Here is a 24,753-nt window from a genome sequence, read left to right as displayed (position 1 = left end):
CCTATTTCTCCATTAAGTGTAATTTTGATTTTTGGTTTTCAATAGAGCCTTTTTGTCATGTTAAAGAGGCAACCCTTTATTACTTTTAGGAAGAGTTCTAAAAAAGAATTCCCTTTTCGCATTTATGGAAATAATTATATGAATTTTTACAATTTTTCCAGTAATAATATTGGTTACGCTGACTTGAGCTTTAGTGGGAGAAAAATAGAAATGGTTAAAGTATATGTTGCTTTTAAAGTTATATTCTGCTTGCTAAAATGTTATCTAGAATTTTTGCACATCTATTAATTCATGAGATTACCCTGTCAACTTCTTTTTTGACGTTATTCTTGTTAGATGTGATGATCAAAAATCTGTTTCATCAAAAGAAATAAAGCAATTTACACAAAAAGTAAAAGTAATAGCAATAAAAAAAAATCCTCCACCCTCACTAGGAAAAAAATGCTAAATAAAACCATAAATGAGACACCAAAATAACAAATTGACAGTTTAACAGTAATCCCAGTTTAGAAAATAAGAGAGTAATTTTCATGCATTGCTGGTGGAAATGTAAATCAGTACAACCTTAAAATTGTATTGTACACACTCCAAATCCAGTAAAGCTGGTGAGGCAGGAGGTGGGGGAAGAGGATGATAAGATAGAAATGATTTTTAGTTACTTCTTTCTTGTACTTATGAAATTTTCTATATATATATATATATATATTACTTTACTAATAGAAATGTGCATATTTAGATTAAAACGACAATGAGATAGCACCACACAGCCACCAGAATGGTGAAAATGAAAAAGATTGACAATACCAAATGTTGGTAAGGATAGCGAGTGGGAAACCATTGACTGTTGTCTAAACAAATCCACCAGCAATTCCAAATTACAAATAAGTGTATTGTCCACCGAAGAAGTCCCAGAATGTTTGTTGTTCAGTCCCTAAGTCATATGATGTTCACCATAGCTTTATTTGTAACATCCACACTATAAAACTTAAGAGTGGAGAAAAGAGCTTTCTCTAGTTGTGACAGCAAGCAGGGAGCTACTCTTCATCGTGGTGTGTGGCTTTCTTAATGAAGTGGCCTCTTCTCTTCTGCAGTAGTATTATAATTGGGGCCAAGAAATTAAACTGACAAAAGATGTATTAGAAAAGACAAAGCTTATTCACATATGTAGGCAGGAGCTCACATAGAAATAACTTGGCTTAGTAAACAGAGATAGGAGTTTGAGAAGGGGACGACAGAGGATGAGATGGTTGGATGGCATCACTGACTCAATGGACATGGGTTTGGTGGACTCCGGGAGTTGGTGATGGACAGGGAGGCCTGGCGTGCTGCAGTTCATAGGGTTGCAAAGAGTCGGACACGACTGAGTGACTGAACTGATGTGACTTGCTATCACATACCTTGATATGTTGGCCCATTTGCTGATGTACAAAGGCCCAAATCCAGCCTAAAATGGCAGTTAGGGGTTATCAGTATAAAAATTATCTATATAAAAGATTTTTTAAAAGTTGAGGACTGAATCTGTCATGCTGCCACCCGCTGTGCTGATGGCTTATGGGAGATTCTCCATGGTCACCTGATCAAGAATGAAAAGCATCTTTTGGTCCAGAATTTATATGATGGTTAATTTTATAGTCACACACCCAGCTATTTGCTCAAACATTCTAGATGTTCTGTGAAGGTGTTTTTAAGATGAGATTAACACTAAACTGATGCACTTTGAGTAGAGCGGCTTTCTTTCCATAATGTGGTAAGCTCATACAGTAAGTTGAAGGCCTGCCTAGAAATACTGACCTCCCCAGGCAAGAAGGAATTCTACCAGTGGTTGCTCTGCCGAATCTCCAGCCTGCAGGCCTACTCTGCATACTTTGGACTAGCCAAGCCTCTCCAGTGAGCCAAGTCCCTAAAAAAAAGCCTCTCTCAGGTCTTCCCCAACAGTTCAGTGGCTAAGACTCCGTGCTCCCAACAGGGAGGCCTGGGCTCAATCCCTGGTCATGGAACTAGATCCCACATAGAGCTAAGAGTTCACATGCCACAAGGAAGATCAAAAATGCTAAAGCCAAGACCTGGCTCAGCCTCATAAATAAATATTTTTTTTAAGAAAAGAAGAAGCCTCCTTCTCTTCTCTCTGTAAACACACACACACATCCTGTCCTCTTTCTCTGGAAAATTCCAACACGGCCTATAAATATTCACGTTCCATATTTACCCTTGCCAACCCCACCCTCTCCCCGCCTCCCAGTGCCCTAGTAGTATGCTACCCACAAACACTCAGTTCATGGCCGTTGGTCGTTCTTCCTCAGTTATCCCAAAACACAGGGGTGACGAATGGTTATCAGCATCAGTAGCATCACTTTCTGCTCTGATGTGGCACAACTACAAACACCAGTGCTGAAGCCAAACCATGTGGTTTGAAATCCTGGCCTTAGAGCCCAGAGCCAGCCCTCAATCGTTTCAGCACAGATACAACGAGACATTTGTTCACCAATTCTTGGCCCTTAGATACATTTGCTACCTTATCATTTTCAAAGAAAAATCTATGTATGTGGGAAAAAGACTTTTCAGACGGTAATAAGTGGTAACAATAAGGTCTAGTGAGAGTTGCTCAGAAGACAGAGTAGGGTGGTGCTGGGGTCACTTTTTTTTTCTTGAGGCTCCAGATATTACAATGAAAAAAGAAATGCCAAAGAGAATTACAAAAATTGTGGTTCATTTCAAATGTTTACATTTCATTTATTTTTAAGCCTTTACATTTTAAATGTAATGTCTCTGTGTGGACTGTGTTAGTCGTTCAGTCATGTCCGACTCTTTGCAACCCCACAGATTGTAGCCCGCCAGGCTTCTCTGTCCATGGAATTCTCCAGGCAAGAATACTGGAGTGGATTGCCATTCCCTCCTCCAGAGAACGTCCCAACCCAGGGATCGAACCCTGGTCTCCTGCCTTGCAGGCAGATTATTTACCATTTGAGCTACACGGAAGTCTCCTGTTGTCTCTGTACCCAAATAAAAGAAGCATACACTTTAAGATACCACTAATGAGAAAAAAACAGAGACATTACTTTACCAACAAAGGTCCATCTAGTCAAAGCTATGGTTTTTCCAGTAGTCATGTATGGATGTGAGAGTTGGACTATAAAGAAAGCTGAGCACCGAAGAATTGATGCTTTTGAATTGTGGAGTTGGAGAAGACTCCTGAGAGTCCCTTGGACTGCAACGAGTTCCAACCAGTTCCATCCTAAAGGAAATCAGTCCTGAATGTTCATTGGAAGGACTGATTCTGCAGCTGAAACTCCAATACTTTGGCCACCTGATGTGGAGAACTGACTCATTGGAAAAGACCCTGATTCTGGGAACGATTAAAGGCAGGAGGAGAAGGGGTCAACAGATGAGATGGTTGGATGGCATCACTGATTTGATGGACGTGAGTTTGAGTAGGCTCTGGGAGTTGGGATGGACAGGGAAGCCTGGCATGCTACAGTCCACGGGGTTGCAAAGAATTGGACACGACTGAGTGAACTGAACTGAGTGAGATCATGTGAGGTTTTATAGAGAATAAGAATTATAGAGCATTACACTTGCTTTTCAACTGTCTTAATCTTTCTTCTTTTTTTAAAAAAATATTTATCTTTTGGCTGCACTGCATCTTAGTTGCAGCATTAGGGATCTTTGGTTATGGCATGTGTCATCTAGCTCCCTGACCAGGGATTGAACACGGGGTCCCTACCTTGGGAGCGCAGGGTCTTAGCCCCTAGACCACCAGGGAAGTTCCTGTCTTAATCTTTCTTCATTCTGAAGCCTGCCCTTTCTTACTTGAATGGCAAAGCCTGCCCTCTTTCTTGAATGGTGAAGGTTCCCAGCCCCTGTCATCAGTGTATTTATAGTCCACAGCAGCAACTTTCCACCAAGCTGGCATACTTTTTTCTTCCCATTTTCCCTTGTCAACAACTTAATAAAATTTGACATGTGCTTCAACATAAATTTGTAAGGCATTTTGCTTTTGTTAGTATTTTTCTAGTCCTTTCTCTATATATTTTATAAACATAGATGCACACACATAGTTTTACATATATGGTTCTATACATATATGGTTTTTCTATTATAAATGCAATAACATCATGTATTTTTTCCTTACTATGAAATATTTGATATACAAGAAAAATACAACCACTCTGTGTGCATGAATTATAAAGCACAATAACAAACATCTTTATTTGAAAAAGTGGAATTATCACTTACACCCTCATGTTGCTGTGTGGGTCCTCCCTGTGACATCACTTTCTCCCACACCCGCAGGGTTACCACCATCCTGAATTTGGTGTATACTGTTTCTTTGGGTTTTTTTTAGCCTTACCCTATAATTCCTAAATAGCACAAAGTTTATTTTTGCCTTGGTTAGTTTTTCCTTTATAGAAGTTTTATTATCTGGCTAAATTTCTAAGTATATGATGCTACATAAATGGTATTTGAAAAATTGGTTGGGTTTTTTAAAAAATAATTTCAAACTTTACAGGAAAGTTGCAGGTACTATACAAATAAATTTTTCTCCTCAGTCATTTGAGAGCAAGTGGCCAACAGGAAGCCTCATCACCTGTAAATACTTTGGAGTCTTGTTTCTGGCAAACAAGGAGATTCTCCTACAAAACCACAGACAAACATCAAAATCAGGAAACTGACATTGACCCATCATTACCATCTAATCCTCAGAGTTTTTTTTTCAAGTTCCACCAATTGTCCTAAAGAAGTTCTGGATAAAGAAATGGTCTAGTACAGAATCACGTGCCATGTTCGGCTTTCATGTCTGTGGCGGTTGCTTTTCTTGACTTACATGACTGACAATTTTGAAAATGACAGGACGATGATTTTGAAGGGTGTCTCTCAGTTAATGCTCGTCTGCCATTTCTTCGTAATTAAATTCAAGCTGTGACCTTCAACAGAAATCTGGCCAGATGCTCTTTTCTCCTGGCATCTTCTCAGGCTGCACACGATTTAGATTTGACCCATACTGGTGAAGTTCACTTTGATCACTTGATGAAGGTGGCTCGGCCAGAGAAGTTACCCTTTGTAATTAGTACTTTGAGGGATGTGCTGTGTGTGTGTGCATGTTCAGTAGTGTCTGAATCTGTGACCCCATGGACTGTTACCTGCCAGGTTCCCCTCTCCATGGGATTTTCCAGGCAAGAAACACTGGAGTGTGTTGCCATTTCCTCCTCCAGGGGTTCTTCCTGATCTAAAGCTAGAACCTGCGTCTCCTGCATTGGTAGGCAGATTATTTACCACTGTGTCACCTGGGAAGCCTCGGGATGTACTTTGCAACTGTGTAATTACCCTGTACCTTGTCAAACTTAAAAAATTAAAAAAAAAATGTATTTGGCTGTGTCAGGTCTTAGCTGTGGCACGCAGGACCACTGTTGTGGCACACAGCCTTCTCTGGTTTCAGGGCTTAGCTTAGTTGCCCCGTGGCATGTGGTTGAACACAAGTTCCCTACACTGGAAGGTGGATTCTTAACTGGATCACCAGGGAGTCCCCAAACTTGTAGTAGTTTACTTGTATCTGTGTGGACCCATGATTTCTTATTTTATTGAATGGATTATAATCCTTTACTATCAATATTTACTTGAGGCTCAAACTCTAGAAACAGAAGTCTCTCAAGCTAGCTTCTTAACCCAAATCTCTTATTCTCTTTTCCATATTTTTTCTCTCAAAAAGAATCCTGGTTAGAATTTAAGTTCTCTCCTTTTTCCTTCCTTGATTCTGTTTTGTAGGGGCTATTTTGACCAATTGTGCAGCTTGGACTAATTTACATATGTCCAACATGCTTTTTCATTATCTGCACACTCAGTCAATACTGATGACCCTGGGTTGTCCCAGCAATTACTTTCACTGAGGTCCCACTCCCTAGAGCTGTCTGCAAGCACCAAAATCCATTCTCTCTTTCTCCTTAGCACTTACATGGTAATGGAGTAATCAATCCATGTATACATGGTAGCCAGCTAGGCTATCTTTCCAAGTCTTGCCTGCAATCAGACATGGCCATGTGACCAAGGTCTTACCAACGAAATATGAGCAAAATTGATGCATGGCATTTCCAAGTATGGGGGGCGGTCTTAATACATTGCCTGTGGCTCTTTCTCCTTCTTGCCAGCTGAGAGTCCTACATGGTAACAGGACACTTCACCATTTCTTGCTTCAACAGCACACACAGTGACAGTGATCTGGGGACAGCTGGGTGACAAGATGGAAAACATCTGAGACCCAGGCGGCCACATGGACCAGGACTATCCCACTGCTGTGGACCATTACCCAGGAAATAAACCTTGCCCAAAGCCACTGGACTTGTTTACAGCATCTTAGCCTTCCGCCTTCACTCTCACATACTCCACTGGAACCACCCCTAGCCCCACCCCCAGCAGCTGTGGGAGTTCTCAGGAGACAAAATCCCACACCACATGTCTGCACCAAGGGTGGCCAGAGTTTAAAGACTGTCCCCAACTTCTCTGTATGTGTGCTTTTATGGAGCTCCCCAAATCTTTCCTTTTGGTTTCTTCGCCTCTCAGAACATTCTCAAGATGATTATGGAGGAAGAAAGTGATTGACTGGGTTTTCTCCTCCTCCTCCTCAGCCTCCTTGCTGTGTTTTGGTGAAGAAACAGACTTTTAAAGGGGGCACAATATATTTTTAAAAAATCAAAGTTGTCTTACTATAACTAGCTTACAAAATAGTTGAGTCAGCACTGTGCCCTTTTCTGATTTAGTTCTGGAGAGCTGGGAAATGTTCTCCACACCGTCCTTCATGTCAAGAAAAATGTAGGGCATGTTGACTGAGGGTGGCAGGTTGGAATCCAAAAGATAATGAGGTACGACTGGGTGTTCATTTTGCCAGTTTTTAAAAATGGTATAAAACTATTTCCTCCCAATGCTGGTACTATGCCATCAATCACAGAGTTTGGTCAAATAATTCTAGGCACTTGAGGTAAAAAAGAAAAGCAAACATTTCCAAAAGTGAGTCGAGATTGGCCTTGAAAAGTTCCCCAGCTGGTGCAACTCTTGTTTCCTTGCCAGGATACTAGGCAGGACCGATGACAGGCTGTCCCCTTGAGCCGGAGCAGGAGAACCAGCACACCTGCTGCTCGTGGGTTTTTCATCTTCTCCTCTTTCCTCCCCTGGGAGCTAGAAAGTTACTTTAAGGTGGAAGAAAATACAGTGGTCCCTTGATATCCAAAGTAGGGCATAGGTTGCAGGACACCCTGCAGATACCAACATCCACAGATGCTCAAGTCCTACATAAAAAACAACGAAAGGTTTGCATTATAATCTGTGCACATCCTCCTGGACACTTTATTATTTTTGGAAAGTATTTGGCTGTACCAGGTCTTGGTTGCAGCGTGCAGGATCTTCAGTCTTCATTTTAGCACATGGAATGCTTAGTTGCAGCATGTGGTATCTAGCCCCCTGGCTAGGAATTGAACTGGGGCCCCCAGCATTGGGAGTCTTAGCCACTGGACCACCAGGGAAGTCCCCACCTTCCCATACACTTTAAATCATCTCTAGATTACTTATCTCATACTATATCAGATCAGATCAGATCAGTCGCTCTGTCGTGTCCGACTCTTTGCGACCCCATGAATCGCAGCATGCCAGGCCTCCCTGTCCATCACCAACTCCCGGAGTTCACTCAGACTCACGTCCATCGAGTCAGTGATGCCATCCAGCCATCTCATCCTCTGTTGTCCCCTTCTCCTCCTGCCCCCAATTCCTCCCAGCATCAGAGTCTTTTCCAATGAGTCAGCTCTTCCCATGAGGTGGCCAAAGTACTGGAGTTTCAGCTTTAGCATCATTCCTTCCAAAGAAATCCCAGGGCTGATCTCCTTCAGAATGGACTGGTTGGATCTCCTTGCAGTCCAAGGGACTCTCAAGAGTCTTCTCCAACACCACAGTTCAAAAGCATCAATTCTTCGGCGCTCAGCCTCCTTCACAGTCCAACTCTCACATCCATACATGACCACAGGAAAAACCATAGCCTTGACTAGACGGACCTTTGTTGGCAAAGTAATGTCTCTGCTTTTGAATATGCTATCTAGGTTGGTCATAACTTTCCTTCCAAGGAGTAAGCGTCTTTTAATTTCATGGCTGCAGTCACCATCTGCAGTGATTTTGGAGCCCAGAAAAATAAAGTCTGACACTGTTTCCACTGTTTCCCCATCTATTTCCCATGAAGTGATGGGACAGGATGTCATGATCTTTGTTTTCTGAATGTTGAGCTTTAAGCCAACTTTTTCACTCTCCACTTTCACTTTCATCAAGAGGCTTTTTAGTTCCTCTTCACTTTCTGCCATAAGGGTGGTGTCATCTGCATATCTGAGGTTATTGATATTTCTCCTGGCAATCTTGATTCCAGCTTGTGTTTCTTCAAGTCCAGCGTTTCTGCTATGTAAAAGTTAGTTGCTGGTGTGCAGCATATGCAAGTTTCGCGTTTTGAAACTTTCTGTAATTTTTTTTCCCCAATATTTTTGATCCGAAGTTTGTTGAATCTGCAGATAGAGAACCCAAGGGCATGGAGGGCTGACTATTGTTACTATAAAACAGTATGTGAATCTATATTCTGTCAAGTCTGTCCTGGAGCTAACCAAATAATTTAGGGACACATAGAAGAACCCCACCCTCCTCACAGAATCCAGTAAGCTCTGTCCCTCAAACGCCCACCTAGGGCCGGGCCATTTGCAATCATATTTACCACCACCCCCACTCAGCACTGTGCTCTGAAGCTGGAAGATCCCAAGGCACCATCCTTTAGTTTCATCTGAATTGTTCTATGGGTTTTTCAGGGTTTGTACTATGAAGTTGGGGCCTTTCATCAGTTCAGTTCAGTCAATCAGTCGTGTCCAACTCTTTGCGACCCCATGAATCGCAGCACGCCAGGCCTCCCTGTCCATCACCAACTCCCGGAGTTCACTCAGACTCACGTCCATCGAGTCAGTGATGCCATCCAGCCATCTCATCCTCTGTTGTCCCCTTCTCCTCCTGCCCCCAATCCCTCCCAGCATCAGAGTCTTTTCCAATGAGTCAGCTCTTCCCATGAGGTGGCCAAAGTATTGGAGCATCAGTCGTTCCAATGAACACCCAGGACTGATCTCCTTTAGAATGGACTGGTTGGATCTCCTTGCAGTCCAAGGGACTCTCAAGAGTCTTCTCCAACACCACAGTTCAAAAGCATCAATTCTTCGGCACTCAGCTTTCTTCACAGCCTTTCATAGTTCCACACTAATCTCATTTTCTTCTTTAATATTGTTTCTCTTTGTTCATTTTGGTATGAGCATGAAAGTTTTCACAATCATGGCCTTGTTTTCCCTTGCCAGCACTCTAGTCTTTTATACATATTTCAATGCCAGAAGAGTGAAGCCATAATATGTGGGCTGGCTGGAGCAGAATCTAACAGTTAGGATCCTACTAACACAACTGAAAGAATTATCCGCTCCTGAAAGAGAAAACTGTCTTCCCAATATCACATTTTTACTCAAACTCTTTATATAATAACTTATTAATTAAAAGTGTTTTTCTGATTATTAAGTAACACATATATGTTTCAGAACAGTTGGAAAATACAGAGATATATAAAAGAAAATAAATAATTCCACAACCGACCAGAGCTAGTCACTCTGTAGGTTTTACTCTGGAAACACCAAGCCTTCGCTCACCTACACTTTGGAAATCTAGCCACAGACTGTTTTGTTTCAAAGCAGTCATGTCTTTTTCCACAGAATATGAAATAGAAACATATAAAAAACATACTCAAAGAGAAGAATGAGGTTTCTTCACAAAGTGGTTTCCTAGAAATCCTCCCTTTTCCGAGTGCCTATGAGTCAGAGACTCTAATACAGACTACCCGATTTATTAAAATAATAATAATAAAAATAAGAAGAGGCCAAGGAAGAGAAAGGTGAAGGGCTTATCTCCAGATTCCCCCCCGACTTCTCACACCACCAGGGGCGGGATGCCCACTTTTCTTTCGAGCTGGAGGTTTGTCAGTCTTAGGGGCTACAGCGAGGCGCCGAGGGAGAGCCTGGGAGGGAACCTAAGAGTTGAAGGGACAGAGAAGAAAAACTCAGTGTTATGTCCTCCCAGTACCCTGCTCCTGAGGAAAGGTGTTGTGTGTGGGGAAGGCCAGAGTCAGACAGCAAAGGGGAAGGACCACACTACAGAAAATGGGAGCCCGGTCAGTGGGGTCGGGGAGATCATGTGGAAGGCGAGGGATGAGTCAGTGAGAGCCCCCCATCCCTTCACCCAGCCCTGCTTTCCTCACCTCTTTCCGGGGGATCTCACCCAAGCGGGAGTCTGTGTTCCTTCTGGGGGCATTTTCCCCTCGGCTGTCAGTCCTGCCGTACAGATCAGGGGATGAGGAGGGGCAGCTGCTCCCCACTCTCCCCAACACTCGGGGAGAAGAACTACTTCCCGGTGCTGTCTCTTAAGAATAATAACAAACAAGATAGACCCGGGGATCCAATAAGAGGAAACATGAGTGGAGTCACATACTGAGTTATACTAGGTCATCACAGTCCTAGGACTCTCAGTTCTGAGCTGCAGGGTAAAGAGGGAAAAATTAAAGTAGAAAAACATGCAGAAGAGATTTTTTTAAGAAGTGAAAAACAAACCAAAAAGAAAAGAAGAGACAAAAGAAAAGGTGGGGAAGGGTGAGAGATGGAGGAAGAGGAGATTCCAAGCACCCTCACTTCTTCCCCAGAAAAGGGCAGAAGACACTACTCAACAGACACACTCCACACTCTTCCCGTTCACAGTCCAGATGCCTTGCACCCAGTCCCTCCTCCCTTCCCTCCCAGGGTGGTACCCGCCGCCGCCATGTTCCAGCCTCTTCAGGTAAAGCAGCAGATCCTCGGCAGGTAGTGCCTCCCAGCCCCGAGCTTGGTAAAGTCGTAACAGCTGAGACACTTCCATCAGCTGCCTTGAGGATGCGGGCCCATCTCCACCTGAGACACACATCAGGAATGATCATCATCCTGGGCTGGCCCCAGCCCTTATTCCAGCTCCCGGAGCCCAGAAGGGCCTTCAGTTCCAGGTACCGGCTCCACACCTGAGACCTACCTGTAAACCAGGACCTGCTTACCTCTCTCTGGGGAGCCACCACTGGGACCACCGCTCTGTGAAGGGGCCGAGGGAAGCTCATGGACCCGGAAAAGACTGGACGCCATGGCTAAGGGAACTTTAGTTTTATGGACAGGGGGCGGAAGGCGTGGCACCTGAGGGGTTTCCTCCCAAGATGGCGCAGTCAGAGGACCTAGCCAAAGGAATGAGATTCAGGATGAGGAAATGGGGCAAAAGCCAAGGAATCCCAACAGCCTTAGCCTTCATGGGGCTTTGTAACCTTTGCCAGCTCCTGAAGACCTAGCCCTGGTAAGTGGATCTCCTGCCTCTTTCAGGCCCAGCCCCAAACTTCTTCAGAGTTGGCGCTCACCTGGCTTAGAGGGAAGCTGATCGACGGAGGGGTTCTCGTGGCTCTGGGGTGCAGTCTCCAGCAGCTGGGGGGATAAGACAGTAGGGCTCCCTGAGGACCACTGAAGAAAGACACCTCAGGGTCTGCAGGAAGCAGCAGGGAGGTAGGAGCTGGTCTCCTAAGTTCCAGAAGGAATTGCTGCAGCAGAAATAAGGGGGACTGGGAGAGGCAGAAACTGGGATGAAGTCTTAGTCCTAAAAGGCCAGAGTCCTCACCTCTCAGAGTAGAAAGAGAAAATGAGGAAGGGACAGAGAAAGCAAGATGGGACAGGTGGGCCCTCTCACCTGGTGCAAAAAATGCTTGAGGCCCTGCAGCTGGGAAGGGGGCGGCAGGCCTTCCTTCAGGAAGCCATCCCCCTCAGACCCAGGGTCTTCCTCAGGGAATGGTCGCTCTGCCCGGTGATCCGGATGGAAGGTCCCAACTGCAGAGAAGGCCTCCACTGTACAGTGAAACAGGGGGTGTGTGCTGTAGGGGGAGGGGTCCTCCACCAGGCAGCTCGCTCAAGGCCTGGAAGGAGGGGGCCTGTCACACATGAGTGGGGCTTCGCGGCTAGAAGAAGGTGATCACAGTTGAAAACAGCTGGAGAGGGAAGGACTGAAGGCAACTGGGAGCTGGGCACAGCTGAATTCTAAGACAGAAAAGTAGACAGAAGGGGAAGGCTGTGGTCCCTGGATGCTGAATGGATAAATCCCGCCACAGCACAGAATGCTTTAAGATAAACAGACATGTTCTGGCTCTTTCACCAGAACATGCCCTCATGCTTACTTCAACCTGGGTTGTCTCATTTTCACCACACAGAGCACCCCATGCACCCAAGTCACAACTCAAGATCGGCTGATCTGAGGAACAGTTACCAACCCACCAGACCGCCTCTCTTTAAACTTGGACCCAAGAAACAAAGGCGGGTTGTCTAGAGTCTTGCTAGAGTCGGTGTCACAGCTGCTCAAAGCCATGTGCAAATCAAAGCAGCAAGAGCAAGAACCCAAGGGGGAGAGAGGGCCGGTCATTCAAGAGGAAGAAGCGGAGGAAGAGCCCAGGTAGGCCCAGAGCAAGGAGAACAGCCGTGCTGTTCCCAACAGCCCCTGGTGCCAACTTTGGTTCTCATTAAGCACAGATATGTCCCATTTCCTAGAGTCTAACTGCCTGTATTTTAACCAACTAGAGTGGATTTCTGCTCCTGGTAATGGACAGTCACTAAGACATCTGGGAAATAGAATGCTCAGGCCCCCAGCAGACAGGAAGTTAGGTTAAGAGAGAGACGGTTAAGAGAGAGACAGTCAGTGCGGGGAAGGGGAACCCGGTGACTTCTGTCCCCAGGCACCTGAAGATGACGTGAGGTCCGGCTTTGGCTCCAGAGGCTGGAAGGAATGCTGGCTCTGGAAAGTGGGGCCTAGCAGGAGACTAAGATCTGGGGAGGGGCTGCAGAGAACAGGCGGCGGCACCCCAGGCAGCTCCTCCCGCGTCTCCCGGCTCTGCTGCAACACAGGCTTCAGGGCCACTGCCATGGTGGGCACCGTCCAGATCCTCCTCTCCCCCTTGTCTGGTTCCTGCGGCCCAGGGCTGGAGGGGCCGGCGGGGGGAACCTGGGCACAAGAGAGGATGCACTTAAACAGATGAGACGTGCCACAGACACTTTAATAAGATAGCGCATTAGTAGAACGTCCTTAGAAGGGGATTTGAGAACATCTATCAAATTTCTGACAAATTTTAAAACGCTTATTTTTGATCCTACAATTCCATTTCTAGAAACTGTATAGGTATACTGAACCAAGACATATTAATGACATTTTCTGCAGCACTATTTGTAGAAGCAAAACACAGGAAACAACTTTAATATCCACCAACAAACACTTGGTTAAATAAGTCATACAACTGTGTACAGAGGGCAATGTTTCTGTGCGGGGTGGCGGGGTGGAGCTGGGGGTGGGATACACTCAAGACACCAGTAACAGCTGCTGCTTCTTGGGGGAGGAACCAGGAGACTGAGGTGCAGGCATAGTATGGAGATTACTTTTCACCGTATACCTTTTTGAACAATTTGGTTGTTTTTTTATTTTATTTCATTACGTTTTAAAATTTTTGGCGGCACGCATGGCATGTGAGAACCTTAGCTCTCCAACCAGGGATTGAACGTGTGCCCCTGCATTGGAAGGCTGAGCTTTAACCCCTGGACCACTGAGGATGTCCCTTTTGTTTTGTAAAATTACTATGTGCATATTATTATCTATCCCCAAAAATATTTTAGCTAATATTAAAAACTTAATTGGTAAAAGAAGGACGTAGGAGATGCCAACAGAAGGAGGGCAAGGGTTGAGAACCCCTAGGGCAGGACTCCTCTAGGGCAGGACTGAGCAACAATTTCGGACTCTTTCCATCACAATTACTTCAGCTGCCCTTTGGCAAAACTAGCATCATGTGTTACCCTCTCTTGGGCTGGGAGAAGAGGCTGGTGCCCAGTGCTGTGGGGCCAGTCTAGGGAAGTGGCAGCCATGGCAAAAAGATGACTTTTGATAAGATAGTTACTCTTTGGGAAAGCTCACAGAATTTTCCTAACGCAGGTCCTAGGAGCTGAACTCGGACTCTCCTTGGGAGGAGCTAGATGTCCCAAGAAGGGGTCTAAACAGAACCCAGACGGCCTACCGGGGGGTGGGGCGGCAGGGTGGTGGTGCTGAGCAGCCGGGTGGCCTCTTCCCAGTGGGCCTGCAGCATGGCCTGCAGCCGCTCCACCAGCTCCACCCGCTGTTCCTCCAGCTGCTGGTTCCCACTCTGCAGTTCCCGCACTCGCGCCTGCTCCCGGGCCAGTCTGAGAGGAAACATGCGAGAGGTGATGTCGGGCCTTGGAGAAAGCAGAGACTCGGACAACAGGAAGGGCCACAAGGAAAGGTGGGACACAGGAAATTGTGAGAGGAGTTGGGGCCAGTGCAGAAGAGACCAAGGCTGCAGGGGAAGGGACCAAGGCCTGACATGGAGACTCCAGGGTCTGGTACCTGAGCTCATAGTCCTGAGCCACCTGCTGCTGCCGCTCCTCCCGCTCTGCTATTTCCACCTTGAACTGAGCCAACTGGGTAGACAATTCCTGCTGGTGCTGTCCATTCAGCTCCTGCAGCTGCTTCCTGAGAGAACACAGGTGAGAAGAAAGGACTGAAGATGGAGAAGGAAGTCATCCAGTAAGAAAAAGTCAGCATGTGTGCATGGGAGAGTGAGCGAGCAAGCCAGCCAGCTAGCCCTGCCCTGGCAGGGTTGGGGGGCGGGGTTGTTCAAGACGGCTGAATGGGTTCCCTAGAAGCAGACACTTAAATGAGGACTTATGTGAAGGTGGTTCATTTAAGAAGCATTTCCAGAAAAAAAAAAAGCTGGTAGGAGAGTAGGGGAAGGAAGGGAGAAGGGCACGTCTGCACGTGCTGCAGGTCTCAGCTCAGCACTGTACACACCAGGGGCTAGGGAGCTAGAAACTGGTATTCCTGCAGCCATCAGTTATTGGCTAAGTGCTCCTTCCTATGGAGGGAAAGCGGAAAATCCCCAAGAAGGTCTGGCTCGCCTATGAACCGGAGGCAGGTCTCCCCCCCGAGAGACAGACAGGAGCCGTGTGTTGGAAGCCGGTAAACGGATCTGAAAGGGTCTGGGTGGTCCAACCCCACCACCTGCTGCGGCTGTGGAGAGGCCGCAGCCGGCGAGCTCCAAGCACCTGTGATGGTCCCTCAGGGAGGCTGCCTGCCGAAGGCTGCTCTCCTGTGCCTGAGCCAGCCGCTCGGTCACCCGCTGCTCCAGCTGCACCGCCAGCTCCGACTCCATCTGGATCCGCTGGCTTTCATACCGGGCCTGGGAGTGAAGCAAGTGGGTGGGTGGGGGAGGTCATCATCAGCTCCATTCTGTTTGGGCTTAGAAGGGTATGGAGGATGTAAGGTAGATTAAAAAAGGATGCTCATTAAAAAAAAAACTAAAAAAAAAATAAAGTTCTTTCCGGCTCCCAAGTTTAAAAAAAATAAAAAATAAAAAAAATAAATAAAAAGGATGCTCAGAGCTGGTGCACTGAGATGACCCAGAGGGATGGGATGGGGAGGGAGGTGGGAGGGGGGTTCAGGATTGGGAACCCATGGTGGATTCATGTCCATGTATGGCAAAACCAATACAATATTGTAAAGTAAAATAAATATATAAAACTGAGATTAAAAAAAAAAGATCCATGCACCAACATTCCCTCGTATGTCTGAGGGGACAAAAGAAAGAGAATTTTGCCCCAAGGAGTGAAAGTGGTTTCTCTTCCTTAAAACCATGACCTTGGACAATACAAATGTTTTTTTCGTGCTTTTTAAAAAAATATTTTTTTAATTCCTTGCAATTACCTAAATTCTTTTTAATTTTTAAACATTATGGTAAGAAGCATATACAAAGCTTACCTTTTTAGGTAATACAAAACTTACCATTTTAAAGTGTAGCATTGCGTATACTCACATTGTGGTACAGATCTCTAGAAATTTCATTTTGTAAAACTGAAGCTCTATACCCACTGAACAGCTCCTCCCCATTTTCCCTCCCCAGCCCCTAACAATCCCCACCCTACTTTCTATTTCCACGAATGATTTTATCTGTTCTAGGTATCTCATTAACTAACTTTTTAAGTTTCAGGTATACAACATAGTGACTTAGTGATTACACATTATAAATTAATCCCCACCCCAAATTTTTTAATGGAAAACCTTAATGATATATACTCTCCCTCTGAGCTGGCAATTTCACTTTAAGGAATCTATCCTTCAGAAGGAATGCCAAAGAGTCATGTACAATGATGTTCACTGCAGCATTATTTATTTTTGGCCGTGCTATGGCTTACAGAATCTTAGTTCCCTGACCTACAAATTCAGGGACTGAATTTGTGCCCTCTGCAGTGGAAGCGTGGAGTCCCAACCTTTGGACGGCCAGGGAATTCCATGCAGCACTTTTGTCTGTTTTTAAGCTGTGCTGAGTCTCCATTGCAGTGTGCAGGCTTCTCTAGTTGCAGCTCATGGGCTTAGTTGCCCCGTGGCATGTGGGATCTTAGTTCCTGGACCAGGGATTCATCCCTCGTCCCCTGCATTGGAAGGTAGATTTTTAACCACTGGACCACCAGGGAAGTCCCCAGTGTTCTTTTTAATAGTGAAAAAAAAAATTGGCATCAGGGTAAATTTCTCATCAAAAGGATGATTCATACATTAATTGCAATATAATTCTTTAAAAAAAATGATGTACATCTGAATGTGTTGACATGGAAAAATGTCTATGATATATTACAAGGTAAAAACAAGTTGCAGTGAATATATATATATATATATACATTTTTTAAAAAAAAGCACCAGCCCATAAACACATATGAAAAAGTTCTGAAAGGATACACACAAAGTGATATGATATGAGAAGGCAACCAATACTGTGTACTTCTGTACACTTGAACTTGTATTACAGATCACTTTTATTCATATCTTAAAAATATTTTTGAGAATTCTCTGGGAAGACTACCTTGACCCATCCATATAGAATTGATGGCTCCTTTCTGTCTTGGATATTTACATCTGATAAATTAACTTTGAGAATTTAAACAGAAACTGAGTTTAAGACTTTAAAATAAGCTGACCGAAAAAAAAGTGAAATGAGAATAATGACTCTAAAAGATGACAAGAAAGGAAAGAAAAATAAACACCCAATAGGCAAGACAAAATAAGATATAAAGGGGACTTCCCCGGTGGTCCAGTGGCTAAGACTCTGTGCTCCCACTGCAGGGGGACTGGGTTTGATCCCTGGTCACACAACTAGATCCCACATGCCGCAACTAAGACACTGTACAGCCAAATATGTTTAAAAATAGTTATTCTTACTCTAAATTATTAGGGCTTCCCTGGTGACTCAGTGGTAAAGAATCTGCCTGCAATGCAGGAGGCCTGGGTTCAATCCCTGGATCGGGAATCCTAAAGAAGGGAATGGCAACCCACTTCAGTATTCTTGCCTGGAGAATCCCATGGAGGGAGGAGCCTGGCGGGCTACAGTCCATAGGGTTGTAAAGGGTCGGACACAACTGAGCACTAACACTTTTCTAAATTATTAATCATACTCCAAAAATGTGTGTGCTAGACAAGCTCCCCATGTAACTGGTGGGCTCCCTACTGCTGGGACTGTGTTAGGATTATCCCTGCCCAGAGCTTACACACAGGAGTTGTTCAGTAGGTTTACTGAATGCACACATACACGCATGTGGCTGGCACCAGTTTAGGGGCTTATAAATTACTACTGAATTGTTTACTAATGTCTTTAGCTTTGGTCCTCCATGATAAATTAGTTTCCATGTGGTCAGCCCTCCAATTCAATGGGCCAAGTGAAAAGTGTGTTCTCTCAAAACTGGCCTCTCTAACCCAGAAATTGGGTGTCTCCCTAAGTCAACTATTAATAAGGAAAGAAGTCTCTCAGAAACTCATTAATTTGCCCCTAACATACATTTTACCCATAAACGCCAAAATTTTAGTTAGAAATGGGAGTGTCTGCCCTGACTCTTGAAGCCGCTTCACCTCAGACCTCTGTCTCCCCAGCAGGAACACTCCCCTAGAACCTCAGCCTCCTACCTGCACCAGGCTCATCTCCAGCTGCAGGGCGTCTCTCTCTCTCCGAGCTGTATCCAGCTCTCCTTCCAACCGCCGCACCTCAGACTGCAGCAAGGCCAGCTGCTGCTGGGCCTCCCGGGTGGCCTGGGCCTCCCTCTGGGTGTTCCCCTAGGAAAGGGCAATCAGACTTCAGTTTGTATCTCATTTCCTGACTCCCTGATTCACCCTCCCATACCCTAAGACCCAAGCTCCCTTCCTCTTCACCTGTGACCTATTTCCTCATCTCTGTTGAATCTCACACTTCAGTTTTCCGTATATTTGATGCCCCCGGCCCTTCCTGCAGGCCCTACCCTCTCAGTCTTCTCTCCTTCACTCTCCTTCCTGCTCCACTACACTGTGTATTCTGACATCCATCTCATTCAATTATTTTGTCCTTCATCTGTTCCTCAACTGCCCCTTTTACCTTCTCCCTTTCCAGCTGAGCCTGGCTCTCCTCCTGCAGCGCCTGGTAGTGCTCCTTCAGCTGGTGCTCCTGCTGGGCCCAGCTCCGCCGTTCTTCTTCGAGGGCCACCTGCAGTGTCTCCAACTGTCGACGCTCACTGAGTTGCCCGGCCCGGGCCTCATCCCGTTCTTCCTGCAGGACTTGGCAGCGCTGCTGTTCTAGTTCCAAGCTCAGGGTCAGAGCCTGCCTCTCCTCCTCCTACAGCCCCAGGAGAAACCCAAGATTTTAGCATGCCCTCAGGAGACCAGCAACCTGCATCCTCACCCCCACACAATGTGCCGGCTGAGAATTACATCCATGAAAACGCAATAGTTAAGAAGCCCACGGGATGTCAATATGGTAAATAAGAGTTTCTGTACCAGAATTAGGTAGACCTGGGCTCAAATCTCAGTCTGAATCCCAGCTCTGCATTTATTTTGGGTTCTGAGGCACCACCCTTACTTGTAAAGTGGGCCCATTACAGTCCACCTTATGTGGATTAAAGTTAAAAGGCTATGTAAAGCATTTAGCACAATGTCTGGCCTGTAGTAAGTACTCAATATATGATAGCTGTCACCACTGTCATCAAAAAGAAATTCCACAAAGACTAGAAAATTCAGCCTTACAAACATGTACTACCAACCAGCAGCTGCCACCAGCACTCTTGGACTGTTAGGAATGTCAGTCCCAGCATGCATTAGCAAGCATGTGTCATGCGTGCAAGAAATTCTAAACCTGGCTACTAATTCATGTGGGTAATCATCTTATCATTTCAGCAATGAGAAACCTAAGTCTCACCCCTACACCTTTCTGAAAATATTTAGATTCCCCAACCCCTCATGTATCAAAACCTCAGGGAAAGGACCCAAGAAATCTATATTTAAAAATAATTCCCAAATGATTCTAATGAGGATTCAATTTGCAGAGTCTCTCAAACTGGCTTGATGGCAGAGCTCACTTTTTGTAGAGTACCTAGCAGCACTAGTGTTTTGATGAACACACTTTGCTCTGGTGCAACTCAAATTATGAACTCCCACAATCCACCAAAAGCCCTTATCCCCAGACTTCCCTGGCAGTCCAGTGGTTAAGGCTCCTTGCTCCCAACTTTGGGGGGCTCAGGTTCAATCCCTGGTCGAGGAACTAAGATCTTGCATGCCATGGGTTCAAACAAACAAACAAAAAATCCATATCCCTCTAGAAGTAATGACCAGCCTTTATTGGAATTAACCCAGGCGAGCATTCTCACCAGTGTCTCTTTTTCCCGTTGCTGCAGTCGGGCACCTTCCTGCTCACGACTCAGGGCCTCCATGGCCTCAGAAAGGCTTTGTTCCAGGCGGGTTACTGTCTTTCAAGGAGAGAACACAGGATGGAGGAACTGAGGAGAATCCCTGCATGCCACCCTTCGAAAATCATTAACAACATAAAGTTTAAAAGCAAGGATTAACTAAATGACTTGGGGGCCAGAAGAATGAGGAGATGAGCAGACACCAAACATGCAAGTCTGACAGCAGAAACACTGAAGGGAGAGGACACAGAAGAAGAATTGTCAGGCTAGCTACGGCAAGCTGGAGGTCAACCTGCGAGGAACCCTGGTTCCTCCCCGATCCAGCCATTGGTGACCCAGGTTCTAATGCCTCGTGATCCTGGTTGCCCACCTCCTGCTGCTTGCTTCTAGTGAGTTCAGCTGCCTGCCGTTCCTCCTGGAGTCCCCGAAGCACCTCTGTCCGCTCAGCTTCATGCCGGTTCCAGCCCTCCACCACGCGGGCCAGGGTCTCAGGAAAGGAAGGAGGTCACATAGAATTTCAAATAATTTTTCTCCCCTCTTTGTGTCCACCGGAACAGGGCCAACAGCCACCTTCTTCCAGTGGTCAGCAGACCCAGCACTTACCCACCCCCAACTCCTAATGTGAACAAACAAATGTTGGTTGGCCTCCCCCTGTATTCCTTGGTGCCCCCCATGGAGAGACCCACCCACATTCTGCTCCCCTGGCACCTTGTCCAGTTGTTCAATCATGATATCTTTCTTTCGGTCAGCAGTCACGGCCACAGCTAACTGTTGCTGAAGCTCAAGGACACGGGTCTGCAGGTTCTGAATATGGCGCTCACAATGCTGGGAAAAAGGGTGAGGGGGTCTGGGTGTTGCCACCCTTAGTTTGACCAAAGCTCCAAACTTTCCAGCTTCTCTATGGGGGAAATGGGCTGGAGACAGGGAGCTTGGGTCCCAAGAACAGAACAGGTTTGAAGAGGGAGAGTCAGGAATTCCAGAGCCTGAGATCTCCAACGCCTTCCTCTACCACCTCAGGAAGCAGGGGTTTGGTTTCCAGCCTCTTCCCTTTCCTAGATCTCCTGAGAAAAACTTCCATGAACCTTTTGGCAGGGGTGCAGTAGTCCACGCTGCAAAGAGTGGGAAGTTACTCCTGCCTTAAGAAGCATACCGGACACAGTGATTCAGTGTGGCAAGGGGAAAGGGGAAAGCCTTTCATTCATGCCCAGGCCGTTTAAAATAGAGGAAGAGAAGGTTCCAAAAATGACAACACGACCAATAATTCCGACTTTTCCTCTGCCTCATCCTGCTCTCTGCCCCCTTCAGATAGGCTGAGGCTCCAGAAACAAAGCTCATTATACCAGTAGCTTTGCACAAGCCAACAACGTGTTGTTCATTCACCAAACATGTAGAGTATTTGTTTGTGTTGGGTATGTTCTAGACTTTAGGAAGACACTGCTGAACAAGATAAGGTATGACCCATGTGGAGTTTAGGTTTTAAAGAGGGGAAACAAACAAGACATACCAGACTTTGATAAACTATACGAAGGAAATAACAGAATGATCTGAAGGAATGCCTGGAGGGGAGGTGTGCCATCCTAGACAGGGTAGTCAAATAAGGCTTTCCTCACAGGAGAGCCATTTGAGTAAAATCCTAGCTTGCAAGACCTTAATCTTTTAGCACTTGGCCCTAATTATAATCTTTGCTTCTGTCAAAAGGAAGCCTTTATATCTCACCTTGCGACGAGTATGTTCTGAATCCAGTGCATCTCTCAGTCCCTGAAAATCTGGGGGGTTGAGTGGGGGCCCTGGCCGAAGGCTGGTGTAGCGGGGGAACAACTCCTCAAAGGCCTGGGCTGAGCTGGATGGAGACAAGTCTTGCAGCGGTCGGGTGCTGAACAGATTAGGTAGAGAACAGTAGGGATGGGAAAGCTTTAGAGACCCAGAGTCCCATTTCCAGACATTTTACAAATAAGGAAACTACAACTCAGGGCACGAGCCAAGCCCAAAGTCACAAAGTTACATAGGGAAATGATAGAGCCCTAGAGAGTACACAAGCTTTGTGAGTCACTCTATACTACTCCTTCCTCTACTCCATGCTCCCTGCAGCACGAGTCACAGCAGAAAAGAGCTAATTCTTCTGGAGGAGGAAGGACCTACAAAGCCAGGTACTAAGCAGTGGATGCCTATGTTCCCAAAGGAGTAAGCAGGATAGAAGAAAGGCAAGAAAGGGTAAAAACTGAAAGCTAAGTGACAAGCAGCTTAGGTCCTTAAGAGGTATAAAAGCAGCAAAGGGAGAACTAAGCGATAGAACACTTGGCTTTCCAAGAAAGAGAGAAAGGCAGCTAGAAGAACCCCAAGGAGAACTCACTTAAGCAAAGTGGCTGTGCTGTCACTGTCAAAGGAGTCCTCTTCCCGTCTCTCAGAGTCGGCACCTGGAATCGGGGGATCCCCTGCAGACAGCCAGAGGGACCCACAGCCAGGGTCAGGTAAGGATGGGAACAGGGATCACTTGAAGGAGAAGAGGAGTGGTCCTTCCTTTCTACTTCACCCACTCCTCCTGCCTCTCTCCCTAAGAACGGGAGCCTTTTCTCCTGAAATCTCTTATCTCTGAGTCTAGGTCTCCAGCCCATATATATTCTGCAACTTTCTCCACTTTTTCCCACCGCTTAAATCTAGGTTCTCCTTTATAGAAAATCACTCACGATAAGCCGCATCACGTGAGATTTGGAGCATGCTCTGGAGTTGACCCCGAACACTCTCCATCTCAAAGATATGCTTGGAACCATCCTAGAAAAAAACAATGCAGAAATAAGATGCAATAATCCATACTGCATCCAGGGCAGATGGCATTGAGTGGTCCCTAAGGCCCAAGCATTTTTACTCTCACACCTTGGAAAGCAAGAAAAATATAACTGACTCAAGGAGGAACTCAATTGTCTATGGAAGCCAGAGAGGTAATGCAAATGAATTAACTGGGCATCTTAAGGTAAGAGTGGTGAGGATTCCTTCCAACTAGGGAGCAAATACCCTGTGTAAAGACTCTGCTGTCCAAAGCTATCAGTTTTTCAAACTCTGGGAGGCCTAGCCAGTCTGCAGATCGGTTATGATATGTGTTCTATCTGACACTATCTTCTCTATAACATGTATAATTGATTAAACTATGTTTTAATGATTTACATGCCAAATTTTGAACCATACAATCAAAACAGTTTCAAGATGAAAGGGTCTTAGAATATTTTCCTTAAATCCCTAGTTTCCTCTTGGGATGAAGAACCCTTATCCTCATTTCCAGTACCCACATCCCAGTTAAAGCACAGCAACCTACCCCATGGGTGTCTCTGAAGAAAAAAAAAAAGTTAGGAAGTCTCACAATTTTCCAACTTATGGGCGCAGTACTCTCATCAACATTTGCTCACAGGAACAAGCATGGCTGACTGTGTAGTTAAAAGAAATTATGGAATCCAACAACAGGAGCTCAAATCTCAGTAAAGCTCTAATTTTTTTTAACCATCCCCAATCCCAAGACCCTAGAGGTGTCCAAGACAGACCTCCCTCACCTTTTTCTTCACGTTGTTCTCCAATCCCACTGACAAGCTGTGACTCAGTTCTTGGGCCAAGCCATCCAACACCTCATGGGGAGGTGGGGAGGCAGCAGGTAAATACAGCTGGGCTCGGGCTGTGCTCTCTGCCTGACGACTGAGGTGCAAAGAAGTATACAGCTGGGAGGTCACCTCAGAGGACACTTGGTTCAGCCCAGGGGCTTCTGATGACTCACTCAGGAGGTCCTTGGCCCGTAGGGGTGAAGTGGGGCTGGCAGCTGATGCTGCCATGACCACAGGGAAGAGACAACTGGAGACAGCAGAGGTGGGAACTCCTGGTTCTGCTTTAGGAGAGCCCAGGGGAGTAAGTACCGGGAGAAGGAAGATTTGGGAGAAAAGAGGAAGACTCCGAGCGAAGGATTCTTGTTGAATGAGGGTATGGAGCCTTTCTGGTTAAAGGAAAGGTTTCCAACAGTTCCAGAGGCCATGGGAGAGGACAAATGGATTTCTTTCCACAGCTCCTGGGAACAGTGGAAAAGGCGGGTGCAGCGAGGAGAAGGTGGGGATGGAAGACCTACTGCGGGGCAGGCGCACCACTGCAGTTCCTCTGGAGCGCTGAAAGCTGCAGTTCAACTTCTGGGCCAGGCTCTCATAGTCCACTGAGCTCTTACGTTCTCACACCCAGAATGCGCAAACTGAAAAGGACCCAAATCCAACAGGGGCCTAATTTCCGCCCAGCTGTCTTATGTGCCCCTCAACCGGCTCCGGTCTCAGCGAGGCAGGATCCTCACGCTCCCCACCTCTCATCTTCGCCCATGCACCCGTTCCATACAAGATCAACTCTCTGGTATATCCCCTCCGATCCCTCCGGGCAAGAAAGCCGCAGCACGGCTCCCTAGAATCCCTCCCTCCCTACTACCCCAAAAGAAAGTTTGTGAACACTCAAGTCACGCCCTCTGATGGCCCTAAAAAATACGCTTCAAGGCGCTCCAGCCTAGCCTGAGATCCCCTACCTCGATCACCCCGTTCCGACTACTCCCCACACCTCCAGTCCTCAGCCCCGCAGTTTGCCAAGGTGGGAACTAGGGAATGCCCCCTCCCCCTGAGACCCGGTAGGCCCACACCCAAAAGACCCCTCTTCTCGCGCCCTTCCCAACACAAAACCGTTGGCAGTCTCCCGCCCACCTTCCGCAGCTCCGCCTCGCTCGCTCAGATGACGTCACCAGCCCAGGATACAGTGCTTTCAGCCGCTTCCAGCTTCTGGAGCGGAGAGTCTTACACGCGCATGCCCAGACCCAGCGCCACGGATTGGCTGAAGCAGGTATGGGGCGGAGTTATTGCTGCGACACTTTGACCCGATGGGGCGGGGCTCCGCGAAAACCGGAAGTGTCGAGTGACGG

General features: G+C 46.3%; 1 protein-coding gene across 4 annotated transcripts; it reads right to left on the bottom strand.

Annotated features, from left to right (window-relative positions):
- Positions 1–9,867: 9,867 nt before the first annotated feature.
- CNTROB (centrobin, centriole duplication and spindle assembly protein) lies at positions 9,868–24,686 on the bottom strand. 4 transcript variants are annotated; one of them, XM_070389432.1, is made up of 20 exons: positions 24,539–24,686; positions 23,372–23,510; positions 22,517–22,601; positions 22,183–22,264; positions 21,549–21,705; positions 20,541–20,657; positions 20,203–20,319; positions 19,794–19,892; positions 18,530–18,766; positions 18,088–18,234; positions 15,186–15,319; positions 14,488–14,613; positions 14,141–14,303; positions 12,822–13,083; positions 11,785–11,939; positions 11,462–11,525; positions 11,114–11,284; positions 10,838–10,976; positions 10,295–10,367; positions 9,868–10,066 (listed from the first exon to the last, which is right to left on the bottom strand). In XM_070389432.1, exons 3-20 carry the CDS (start codon positions 22,575–22,577, stop codon positions 9,941–9,943), a joined length of 2,430 nt encoding a protein of 809 aa, XP_070245533.1. In that variant the 5' UTR covers positions 22,578–22,601; positions 23,372–23,510; positions 24,539–24,686; the 3' UTR covers positions 9,868–9,940. The 4 variants fall into 4 exon arrangements, with proteins under 4 accessions (XP_070245533.1, XP_070245531.1, XP_070245534.1 ...); XM_070389430.1 differs by having other exon boundaries at positions 23,372–24,048; positions 24,539–24,653; XM_070389433.1 differs by having other exon boundaries at positions 22,513–22,601; positions 24,539–24,626.
- Positions 24,687–24,753: the final 67 nt, after the last annotated feature.

This window comes from Bos mutus, chromosome 19 (assembly GCF_027580195.1).
Source record: "Bos mutus isolate GX-2022 chromosome 19, NWIPB_WYAK_1.1, whole genome shotgun sequence".
Taxonomy (NCBI): domain Eukaryota; kingdom Metazoa; phylum Chordata; class Mammalia; order Artiodactyla; family Bovidae; genus Bos; species Bos mutus.
This window is presented reverse-complemented; position numbering and strand designations above follow the sequence as displayed.